Source organism: Zygosaccharomyces rouxii, assembly GCF_000026365.1.
Source record: "Zygosaccharomyces rouxii strain CBS732 chromosome F complete sequence".
NCBI classification, from domain to species: domain Eukaryota; kingdom Fungi; phylum Ascomycota; class Saccharomycetes; order Saccharomycetales; family Saccharomycetaceae; genus Zygosaccharomyces; species Zygosaccharomyces rouxii.
Genome location: NC_012995.1, coordinates 982155 through 994133, shown reverse-complemented (window position 1 = coordinate 994133; position 11979 = coordinate 982155). Strand labels below are relative to the sequence as shown.

Genomic DNA, 11979 nt, shown 5'->3' with positions numbered 1-11979 from the left:
ACCCCCATCAAGAATGCTTGTCTTAACCAGCCATTTGAAAAAAAAATAGTAAACAATAGGCGAATGTAAAAATAAGTACACATCGCGTGCACACGTGACTCGTTGACTCGCGTAATACCAAGGGCTATGGGGGAACGACAGTCACTACAATCTCTGGAGCTCTGGCCATACCATTAGATTGAGGTTCTCACAACCCATATATAAATGATAGTCTCTTGTATCCTCTTTTTGGTTGTCACCGGATTAAAATAACATCCATACGGATCCTCCAACAACGACCATTAGAACGACACCCGTAATGATTGCAGCACCTGCACGATCTTTACTCTGGATTTTGAGTTTCTTTTGCAGTACATTTGTAGTTGTAGTATTTAGACCAGCGGCGGAATCACCCTTGGAGGAACCACCAGTACTTTCTCTGTAAGGTGGATCTGAATTGTGAATCAAAGTGTTTTGAATAACTTCTAGCGCACTCATCTGTTCACCAAGACCGTATTGGTTGTCCCAAGACCCTTTAAACCAATTCAACCCACATGTATGACCGTCAATACCACCACTACAAGATTTGGCCGCTCCTTCGGCGCTGGCATTTAACAACTGATCCACCTTATCACTAACTGATGGCACTAAGACACTTGTTAATCCGAGCATTCTTGAAAAAATACTTTTAAAGGACCTCTGATCGTTATTACAGTTCGAACTATCACCATGTTGACAACCACTTTCATACATGACATTGTCTTGGAAGAAGTAGTCAGATGCACCGTTAAGAATTTGATTTACACGTTCTTCCCACTTACTTGACCCATTGGTAGCGTTATACATGTAAGCTGATCCACCAAGAATAATACCATGATTATAAGTCCATTCCAATTCGGTCACTTGGGTACAATTATCATCAGTCACTGCACCATCAAAAACATTACCTTTATCCTTCAAAACCACGAACCCAACGTCAGTTAACCAATCAAACACTTTTTCAGCAACTTCTAAGTAAGTTTGATTATTTGTATAACGTCCCAATCTTGCTGCTAATTGGAAGTAACACCCGTTAGAAATTGTATTCTTATAGTTATAACCACTATTCCATGTAAAGATTTGCCAACGAACACCACCAGCACATGATTTGTCGTCCCAACGTTCGTTAATTTCATTGAAAACTGCCTGTGCCATTGCTAACCAACCAGGTTTACCATCACCAGGATCTGTAAAATTTCTCTCGACAGCTTCCATAACCGTAAGCCCCCAAACACCTTGATCATCGTTACCTTCCACCATAGTTTGGTTCTGAGGCATATAATCGTAGTGAGGACCTGCTTGGGTCAACATAGCTTCCCGTATCAACTCCTCAAAGGTATTATTCTTACAAAAATGCCAATTGTCTATCATCCCACCAAATGCTTCACCTGCTTGCCACCAATAGTACGGTGGTTGAAACATACCAATTGCACCACCATATTTATCACCTGCATAGTAGTCTAACATACCTTGTTGGATTAACGCAGTAGCAGAACATACCGAATCTTTATCACCTACTTGGAGATCTACTGCCCATATCGGACTGAGGGAAAATACTAACCAGACCAGAATATTATGTAGCAGCATAATGAATTGTCCTAATACTACCTATATAGTTTCCTGTGGTTTTAATGTTTGAACCTTTGGAGAAAGCTTTATGATTTAGCTCTATTTAAATTGACGCCTCTATAAGGCTGACGCGAAATCTGCGAGGCTGATAATAATGGATGATAATCCAAAATAAAAATAAAAATAATGATGAAAAAAAAAGGAAAAAAATTGTATAATTGATGCTTTATAGATGAGGTCTAATTGACCAATCGACGTTGACAAATAGTTCTTGTTATTGTTCACACTAGAATTATGTACAATGGGTTAATTTATCATATCTTACATTCAGTTGTCGTAATAACCGTTAGTGTAATTGGCGAAGAAGTCCAGCATGTTGTCCTTCATTAGCTGACATACTTGTTCCGAGTACCTTGCAGCAATTTCGTTGGAAACCTTTGTGAAACCCATGTCTTGAATGACTTCGCTTAAAGCGTCTATCAGCTTTATGGAGAATTCTATGTACCAACGATGATTCCAACAACAAACTTTTACGCATAGGTCAATAATCGTATTGTCTAATTCTCTGGTTCTTGTGATAATTTGAGATGAAGTATACTCAGTGTTAGGAGATCCGCTTTGTTCTCTAATCTGTTGACGTTCTTTGACACAGTATTCCATTAGTCTTCTCGCACACTCTGAAGAGAACCGTTGGGATAGACCTCTTTGGAAAGCACGAGCGGCTTCAGGATAGTGACCCAAACGACGTGCACATAGACCGAACAACTCCCACTCGAAAGTCAATTTGTTGTATTTCGAATACTGTGCTTCAAAATACAGTTGTTCAGTCTGCCACAAGGTGTATGTCTTTAGATCTTCATAAAGTAACATGAAAAGGTTATCTAACCACCTCTCACAAAGACGTTTGGAACGTAGGGAATGAACGCTGGAACTGGTGTTTTCTGTAGCAATGGTATCAGCAGTTGTTGGCCCACTGCCATTTTCAGCCACATATGGACCCTCCGAATGTCCATTCTGTTGACTGTGTTCTTCACCATTAGGTAAAACGGCCTTTGCCGAAACAGGTTTATTTAATTCATCCGTAGAGCCCTGGTATTCTTCTTCCATGACAAAGATTTTAGATCTGTATTTGAGTAGAGTTTCCCAGCCGGTGAGTCTAACGATTTCTGTCAATAGTCTATAAGCGACCTGGAAAACTGATTTCAAATTAGAAGCTGCCAAGTTGGCTAAAACTGGATCTGCAGACCTATGTTCACGTTGGATGTCTTGTGGGTTCAAAGAACTGACTTCATCCAATATCACGTCAACTGGTAACGGTAGATGCAGACTACTATCTGTAGGAATAGGTACAACACGTTTCAAGGCGTATTTATCCTTTAATGGAGTCATTGGACATGCATTCAAGGTCAATAGTGCGTTTTCCACATCACCAAGACGGATGTAAACTTTTGCCAAAAGACACCAAGGCGTAAATTCACTTGGTGAACAATTGACAGCAGCTTGTGCAGTCTTTTCAGCCAATTTATAATCCTTCTTCACATCAATTAAGAAATCTGTCTCAACACAAAGTAGTTCGGATTTGTAATCCAAATAAGCTGGCGGTTCTGGATAATTATTTTCGTCACTATCAGGATCTTTAGAGACTAAAGCTTCATTAATTAATCTAAGCGCATCCACTTCTAAGTCATTGGTTAAAAACACACGGACAAGAATTACAACAGCTTCAGGGTATCTTTCTATTAAAGCTTCCAACATCTCTTGACACTTTTCCACACTATGGGTCAATCTAACGATTTCCACTAACGTTTCCACTAGATAGTTATTCGTTCTGGTAACATTTGTAACATGGCAAGGTCCACCTAATAGCATACCTCTTTCATAAACGACGGGGAATAATTTGATAAAGATATCAGTAACACTATCTAATTTTCCTGAAGTCAATGGGTTGACAATGTACGTCTCAACCAAATTTTGTATTTCACCTTCTTCAGAATTATCCTTCATTAACATGATGGAACGTACAATACCACTGAAAAAAGTTTCTGTCCACACTAAATCACGATCGTGTGCTGATGTCCCCATTTGTGATTGTTCACTATTAGAATCTAAGATATAAGTTTGCACAGTACCTGGAATATGAACGATGACATTAACATCACACTTACGGAAAGTATTCCAAGTCGATAAAGAGATACGCGCAACGTTAAAATTCTTGGCCTTACCAAACCAAACTTGAGGTGTGTCTGAAATTGTATCTGCAATGGATTTTAGAAAGACTGCAATCGATGTGGGATCCGAAGTATCAGCACCTAAACAGTAGAAAAAGGTACCGATTTCACCTTTAAGCCTTTCGCTTGAATGTAATCCTGTTAACAAAGTGGCTTGGTCAGCGGAACCTGCCCCTCTATTGATCTGAGCACTACTACCGTTAACATCGGCAGATTCAGCAGCAGTTTGTGCTGCACTACTTGCAGCCGCAGTGCTGCCTGCATGATGGTGTCCTTTTTCAGCGGCATTAGAACCTGAAGATGGAATATATTTCACCATAGTTATAAGATCGGGCGGTCCCAAATCTTGGAACTGAGGGATCTTGAGACGGCGCTCACTCAATGCATACCCAACTACTTCCTCTTTAACCTCTGGAATCGATCCCTGTGAGAACATATTGGATCTTTTATGACTCAATTCTTTAATCTAACTGTGTCTTCTTAAACAACCCAACGTTTAATAGTTCTTTGAGAAACAGTGCGTAACGACTCTTATTTTTCTTGAAAACTGAACACGCGAAACAAATCATATTATACGTAACAAGTTACCCTACATACACACGTAACCAGATCTACACCACACACGTGACACGGATTTATATAAGGAATCGAATTGAATAATACAGTCATTTCAGAAATCCACAGAATGTATTCTCTTTGATGCTTTAACCTTCTGTGCGATCTTCACTTATATCCCATTCTTTAGCTGTCAGGCAGTATTTTTCTGGCGGCAGTCTAACCCCCCACATACCCATTACTTGGGGTAAAGCTTTCTTGTTACGTTCAGCAGCCAATTGTAATAGAAGTTCCTTGGGAGCAGTAGGTTTAAATTGATATTGAGTTCTTGCTGCAATGGCAAGCCGTATATCTTCCACGGAAAGGCCTTGGTTTGATGAACCTTGAGCATTTGAAGATTCTGCATAATCATTGTAAACAACAGCATCCTTTAAAACACCTCTGGTATAACGATGAGCGAAATCCATTAGCTGTAATGGAACTTGATCCTCGTACTGATGAATAGATTGTGATGCCAATAAAAGATGCAGAAGTCTAACATCTCTTGGGATATCTTGGGCAGCTTCGGAATCAATCCCATTACTCTGAGCAGTACCATTAACGTTCTTACCCGTCATCTTTCGAGGTTTTTTGCCAGTGTTTTACTTATTTGTTAAGCAGTATGTGTTATTGTAGTCTGTGTTGAAGTTTGTCACTTCGGATTGTCAAGAACATTAAGTGATGAACGATGAGATGAGAAAGGATAAAAAGATAAGGTAAGTGAAGAGGGAATAAATCAACGTGGCAGATTCTTAGTCACTTGGTAGCAATCTATCGATATTCTATTCGGTAAATATATAATTATTGTTAGACAGTTTCAATCCACTTCTGTTTAGTTGCATCCCGAGCCTATTACTTGATTTCCATACTGAAGTACGTCTCAATCAGAGCATATCTTGAGCACTAGGACAAGAGCTAAACCATACTTCTAGGAGTCGGAGACTACTTCGAAGGAATATTCTGTTCCATAGCATTTCTATTGCTATCGAACTCCGAAGCGAGGACAACGTCAGTAATTGTAAATGACAGAAAATAAAATATAAAATAAAGTAGAACAGTAAGCAGTACAACTACGTACTGTAACCATTCATTGTCTTCGCTAAAATTTGTTAATTTTTCAATATTCTATAGACTTGACAGGGGGATTGAACGGGTCCCCTAAAGTTGACACTTTATATTGTTCATTGTTAGAGCTGTAGGAGGTCTAGGAAAGTTAAGGGCTAGGAATGTACCTTCCCCTTCTACAAGACTTAATTAATAATATCAATCCTAATCTATCTTTAGTCTCCACAAGTAATACAATGCAACAATACTTAAATTACGGACCACATTTCTTGAAGGTGTATAAAGCTTATGTGACACCATACGGCTGCAACCATGAAATCCGCAAGTCGTAATACAACGAAGACACTGATGCTACCAAAGGATAAGTTTCATTAAACAATGAGCAAAAAATAATTGAGGCTTCAATTGCTGACAAAAAACTATCATCTAGTAGACAATTATACGGCTTATTAATCGCCTCCTCTGATTGCGACATGTTTTAAATTTGTTGACCAAGAGTCCCCAACATATAAGAACGGGCACACATACTTTCTGCATGGGATGAATGAGTTCAAACAAAGGAATGTTAAGTAGTAGCTGTCTCTAAGTACCACGAATCAGATCAATATGTCCTTTACAAAGAGGTTTCAACCGGTTTCGCTTGGTGATACCAATCTTTTCAAGCCCATTAAAGTAGGGGACGTCCAACTAAACCACCGTGTAGTTTTAGCACCACTAACCAGATGCAGGTGTTTAAACGATGATGGCGTTCTAAATCAAGAACTTGCCCCCGAATACTATTCACAAAGATCGCAAGAGCCTGGAACCCTAATCATTACTGAAGCCGCCTTCCCCAGTCTACAAAGTGCTGGATTTGTTGGATCCCCAGGATTAATTACCGGGGACCAATTTTCGGCATGGTCCAAAGTATTTAATACGATTCATAAAAATAAATCTTCTGTATTCGTACAGATATGGAGTGCTGGTAGAAGTGCCGACCTGGAAGTGTTAGCTAAAAATGACTTACGCTATGATTCTGCTACCGATAACCTCTATATGAACAGAGAGATGGAAGAAAAAGCAGCTAAACTTCAATTGGCTCAACATGGTATTACGCAACAAGAGATCAACGAATACATCAGAGATTGGGTTCATGCAGCAAAGAACTCTATCAAAGCAGGTGCTGATGGTGTAGAGATTCATGCCGCTAATGGATATCTTTTAAACCAATTCTTGGATCCAATTAGCAACCATAGAACCGATAAGTACGGTGGATCCATAGAAAATAGATCTCGCTTTCCCTTAGAAATCGTCGATGCTATTATTGATGCCATCGGTGCCTCTAAAATAGGTATTAGGTTTTCACCATATGGATTTTACGGGGATATGTCTAGTGGGGATAATCCGTTGATACTAGCTCAATACGCTCACATCATCGGTGAACTGGAAAGAAGGGCCCAGCAAGGTAATAGAATAGCTTATATCCACTTGGTGGAACCTCGTGTTACTATTCCTCAGTTACCAGAAGGTGAAGGTGCATATACAGGTGGTACTAACGACTTTGTTTATTCCATTTGGAAGGGTATTGTCATACGTTGTGGTGATCTGGCACTACATCCAGAATTGGAAGAGAAATTCACTGAAGATAATCGCACCTTACTTGCTTACGGGAGATTTTTTATCTCTAATCCAGATTTGGCACATCGATTGAGGGAAGGGTTGCCCTTGAACGAATACGACAGATCCACTTTCTACACTTCTAATTCAGTTGGTTACACTGATTATCCCAATTATCAGAACTGTTTAAAACTAGGTTACTAATTAGTTCTTTTATAGGGCGCCGGAGATCGTTTGCTTTTTGATTATGGTTTGATTGCCGCCATCACTTATAACGATTTATTTACACCCCATACGAACAAAAAAAATATATATATATATAAATATAAGGAGGGAGGGACAAAGGAGCCTCCTTTTAGCTTTCACATTTAATAGGGCACAACAAGAAAAGAACGAGAGGAAGGAGTCGGATGGGAAACTTCTTCTCTTCCTGATACACTTTCTCATATCATGCCATACTCAATCTACTATGGCTAAATAATAGCATCTGCATATCGGCCTTCCAGCGGGTAAATCACAAATTAGCCGCCCAAACCGAACTTGTCCGCCCCTGTCCGAACGTTTCCCGGTATGTCCGAGTCTCCACGAAATCCGAAAGCACTTTTCGAATCAGAAAAAAAAAAAAAAATCCCTCCGGTTCGGCTTGTAAAAAACCTTATTCACAAAATATGATATTTGAACGAGATGAGCAAGAATGTTTGAATCGCTAATTGTAACAAAAAGATAACCTTTATCCCACAAGTCTGCATTGAAGGGATATTACTTTTTTTTTTTTTTTTTTGCAATAAATAATTCACATCTTTACCTCTTCATTAAAGTTAAGTTGAAATAATTTTTTTGCACCTCAGCTGACCTGTTTAAAACAATAAGTGACGAAGAAGTTGTATTTCTGTTTTCCATTTAATCTTACTCGTGCTTGCGTCAGTTGATTCAAAGGAACAAAAAAAAAGAGCAACAAAAGGGTTATTGAGGATTTTTCTCCGGTTATTTCTACTTTTAAAGCTCATTGTCTATAAAGACCAGTTAGTTGTTACGTTTTGCCATTCTAATCTTCCGCTTTCACTCCCTAGTTCCAGTGTGATTTTTGAGAGTGACGTTGGTTATCCATCAACCAAACCAGAATCAAGAATAAATATAGCAGGTATTCATCAACATGCCCTATCTTCTCTCGAGAAAGCCTTTTCATCATGATCATGATCATGACCATTCACCAAATTCTAAAAGTTCAAGGGGGTTTCTGAATTTTATTAATAGAGGGCACAGTAACGATTCAATAAGGAGTGAAAGGTCATCAGATTCATTACATTCTTCGTTTTCGCCTCATGGGCATGGTGCTCAGAATCACAATTTCAACTTGAGTGAATTTGTGGGCTCTGGTTCTTCCTCACCGAAACATTCTCATTCTATGGCAGAATTGAAAAGATTTTTTAAGCCGAAGGTCAATAGGAAAGGTTCATCGAGTTCACTTCAACGACCAGTAAAACCTTCAGCTTCTACACTGGAATTACCTCAGAATTTAGTTCAACAGTCAGGCGCACACTTACCACCTGATGCCGCGGCAACCCCTGTACCTCAACAAACTGCAGACCACCAGGCTCACACTCAATCTGCTATACCGCCTAGTAGCGATAGTACGCTTTCGCTTTCGAACAGAGTCAACATTTATCACGATGATTCCATATTAGCACAAAAATACGGTAAATTGGGTAGAGTCTTAGGATCAGGTGCAGGTGGTAGCGTTAAAATTCTTTATAGACCAAGTGATAATGCAATGTTTGCCGTAAAAGAATTTAGACCTCGTAAACAGAATGAGTCAGTTAGAGATTATGCCAGAAAATGTACAGCAGAATTTTGCATTGGGTCTACTTTACTCCATCCAAATATTATTGAGACTATGGATATTTTTAGCGATACGAAGCAAGACAAGTATTTTGAAGTTATGGAATATGCACCAGTAGATTTTTTTGCCGTGGTCATGACTGGTAAAATGTCTAGAGGGGAAATCAACTGTTGTCTAAAACAGATTGTGGAAGGTGTTAAATATTTACATTCCCTAGGACTAGCTCACCGAGATTTGAAGCTGGATAATTGTGTGATGACCATGGATGGAATTTTAAAAATTATCGATTTTGGTAGTGCTGTAGTCTTTAGATACCCTATGGAAACGGAAGTCACGCCGGCTCATGGTATTGTCGGTAGCGACCCTTATTTGGCTCCAGAAGTCTTATCCCACACAAAATGTTATGAACCTCAATGTGCTGACGTTTGGTCTATCGGTATAATATATTGCTGTATGATGCTTAAAAGATTTCCATGGAAGGTTCCTAGAGAAACGGATGAAAACTTCAGACTTTTTTGCATGGAAGATAATGAACCTCATGACTATATAGCTTCTGCGAAACACCATGAAGAATTGTTAAAAGAAAGAGACGAGAGGCATGAAAAGAAGAACAAAGCTGAACCGGAATCGAAATCGGAATCAGCACCCAACCAAGATGAACAGCATCAGGACAAATCAACGCATCATAATCATGACCATCATACCCGTCATCAACATCACCATCACCATCATGAGCGAAACGATGATAACGATAACGAAAATGAGCATCACGACCATATACAGGAAAAAAGTCAAGAAAGTACGGATCAGCATTCTGGTCAGCACGTAAAGCAACAAGAAAATCCAGATCAAGCTTCACAGATAGATGCAAAATCTGTATCATCGCGTGCCAAACGTGCTGGAGGCCAAAGAAAAATTTTGCATGGTCCTTACAGATTGTTGCGTCTTTTACCACATGCATCTAGACCCTTATTATCAAGGGTTTTGGAAATTGATCCAACAAAAAGAGTTACTATGAAGGAAATATATCAGGATGAATGGTTTAATGGTATCATGTCTTGTACAATGCATGGGAAACAAGTGATTAGAGCTCCAGGCCATCATCATACCCTAGTCAAAGAGGATGAAAATCATTCAGAAACCTTCAAGGTCTGATAACAATAATAATAATAATAATCTTCATATTAGTAAGAATGTTAACGAGACTGATACTATAATAATAGAGAAGAAATGGTTCATTGTTAATTCATCCATTATTAATGTCTAAATCAGCATCAAAGAATATTTACAGAAGTCTGGCATTCTCATTTGTACATTCTATAGTTTAATTCATCGAAGTTCAAGAATGGGTAATTCACGGGTACCAATTAAATCACCATTTTCCCAACCGCTGTAATTAAGAATCGAAACGTTATTCACTCCCCATCTTTCAGCGAATAAAGATTCACCACCACTAGTAATCGTTTTGTCAAACCTAAATGCCCAGTAAATCAAAAGCCTCCAAACGAGTACACGTTGACCTTGAGGATCATTCGCCATAACGTTAAGATCTTCTTCAGATCTGTATAATTGTCTTAACATTATACAATCCACTAATTCTGCAGGCGCCAACACTGTAGATTCATTGTGTAAAATGTGTTGTAACAACAGCCAATCATCTACAAATAAGTAATGATGAATTCTCACTAAAGTTTCTCGAGGTAGGACCTTGTTATCGACCAATTGATACAGTGCCAGTTTCCACCGGGGGGTTTGTTCTACAAATGAGCTTTTCAATTTGGCGAATACTTGATCTGTTGGCAAAGTATAAGGGCTTTTATAAGTCGGTACCTCTGATATTTGACCCAGTTCATGATTTACATGAGATCTAGTGATTTTTGCAAATGCACCTGGCGTTAAACAATTGTGAGGTGCAACTTTAGGCCATAAATAACATATGACAGCAGTAAATTCTTCAAACGCAAGCGCCAATACAAAGAAAACAGGAATTTTCCGAGCTTCTCTACGCCTATGAAATTCCACAAATTGTCTTCTATTCAATGGTAACAATTCAATAGGTTCAGATCCTGCCCTTTTCTTTAACCTGTGTTCAATTTCTTTAAATTCAACACTTTTACAAAGCTCTGTCGACAATCTGTCTTTATATTGCTTAATCAGCGGTCTAGTATCTTTGGCCAGTCGATAAGTATTCTTTACACCCTCCTTATAGTATTTAACCATGTAAACACCTAACCTGAACCATTTGACAAATGGTTTTCTCCAAGAACCAACATTATCGTCTTGAGCCACTTGGACAAAGATCTTGTTCTTGGGGAACTGTGTCATAGGCAGTGAACTGGTTGAATTAAGAGACTCTGTAGCGTTTTCATGCCCAACAACCAGCTTACCGTTTAAATACGTATCTTTCAGCTTGTCCAACAGTAGGTTTGAATGTGGAGAATCTTTTAATGAAGAGGTTGATAATGGAAGTGTGAAATGTGAAGTAGAATGGTAACGAACCATATGTGTAAACCTAAAACGAATCATCTCCTGCCAGAAGTTCTCCCTTGTTGATTGTTCTTTCCTCTATGTGTGTAACAAGTAATCTCGATAGCTTACCTAACCATGCCAAATTTTAATACTTAATTTTATTTAGTTTAATGCTAGCCTAGAATACAGAAAATAAAAGCCAAATATAAAGAACTATGGGTCATCTTGATGCCAACAAATTATTAGCAGCATCGATTGCACCATGTGCATCACCGACTTCTTCCGTTCCCTCGTAATTCTTCAAAAATTCTTCCAAATTGTCTCTGAACTCTTCGATCTTTTTGTAAAGAGTAGGGAGCAATTTTTCAGTGTCCTGTTGTACCTCTACTTGTTTCTTCAAGTCGTAGATATCAACATCTTTGTCAGCTTTCATGCTTTCCACATGAGCCGTTTGCTCTTTCAGTTCCTCTTGGTAGTAAGCTTCTTCCTTAACTAGCCTCTGTAAGGCTCTAACTTTTATCTCTAATTGAGTAGGTGCCATATCCAGTAGTCAATCTGCCCTATTCCTTTATCACTCTAGTGTTATGAAGTTGTAGAATT

General features: G+C 38.8%; 7 protein-coding genes across 7 annotated transcripts; 2 read left to right on the top strand and 5 right to left on the bottom strand.

The window, feature by feature from the left end:
- Nucleotides 1–243: 243 nt before the first annotated feature.
- Nucleotides 244–1605, bottom strand: DFG5 (putative mannan endo-1,6-alpha-mannosidase; the record flags this gene model as incomplete). The annotated part of the gene is made up of 1 exon (XM_002497686.1): nt 244–1605. One exon carries the CDS (start codon nt 1603–1605, stop codon nt 244–246), a length of 1362 nt encoding a protein of 453 aa, XP_002497731.1.
- Nucleotides 1606–1914: 309 nt separating this feature from the next.
- Nucleotides 1915–4251, bottom strand: ZYRO0F12188g (ChAPs family protein; the record flags this gene model as incomplete). Its single annotated transcript, XM_002497685.1, has 1 exon — nt 1915–4251. One exon carries the CDS (start codon nt 4249–4251, stop codon nt 1915–1917), a length of 2337 nt encoding a protein of 778 aa, XP_002497730.1.
- Nucleotides 4252–4519: 268 nt separating this feature from the next.
- On the bottom strand, nt 4520–4987 carry TAF9 (chromatin modification protein; the record flags this gene model as incomplete). Its single annotated transcript, XM_002497684.1, has 1 exon — nt 4520–4987. The coding sequence occupies one exon, from the start codon at nt 4985–4987 to the stop codon at nt 4520–4522; it is 468 nt and encodes a 155-aa protein (XP_002497729.1).
- Nucleotides 4988–6080: 1093 nt separating this feature from the next.
- On the top strand, nt 6081–7274 carry ZYRO0F12144g (alkene reductase; the record flags this gene model as incomplete). Its single annotated transcript, XM_002497683.1, has 1 exon — nt 6081–7274. The coding sequence occupies one exon, from the start codon at nt 6081–6083 to the stop codon at nt 7272–7274; it is 1194 nt and encodes a 397-aa protein (XP_002497728.1).
- A 949-nt stretch (nt 7275–8223) lies between these two features.
- HRK1 (putative serine/threonine protein kinase HRK1) lies at nt 8224–10065 on the top strand (the record flags this gene model as incomplete). The annotated part of the gene is made up of 1 exon (XM_002497682.1): nt 8224–10065. The coding sequence occupies one exon, from the start codon at nt 8224–8226 to the stop codon at nt 10063–10065; it is 1842 nt and encodes a 613-aa protein (XP_002497727.1).
- A 174-nt stretch (nt 10066–10239) lies between these two features.
- Nucleotides 10240–11436, bottom strand: PNT1 (Pnt1p; the record flags this gene model as incomplete). The annotated part of the gene is made up of 1 exon (XM_002497681.1): nt 10240–11436. One exon carries the CDS (start codon nt 11434–11436, stop codon nt 10240–10242), a length of 1197 nt encoding a protein of 398 aa, XP_002497726.1.
- A 163-nt stretch (nt 11437–11599) lies between these two features.
- Nucleotides 11600–11920, bottom strand: RBL2 (Rbl2p; the record flags this gene model as incomplete). The annotated part of the gene is made up of 1 exon (XM_002497680.1): nt 11600–11920. One exon carries the CDS (start codon nt 11918–11920, stop codon nt 11600–11602), a length of 321 nt encoding a protein of 106 aa, XP_002497725.1.
- Between the last annotated feature and the right edge of the window lie 59 nt (nt 11921–11979).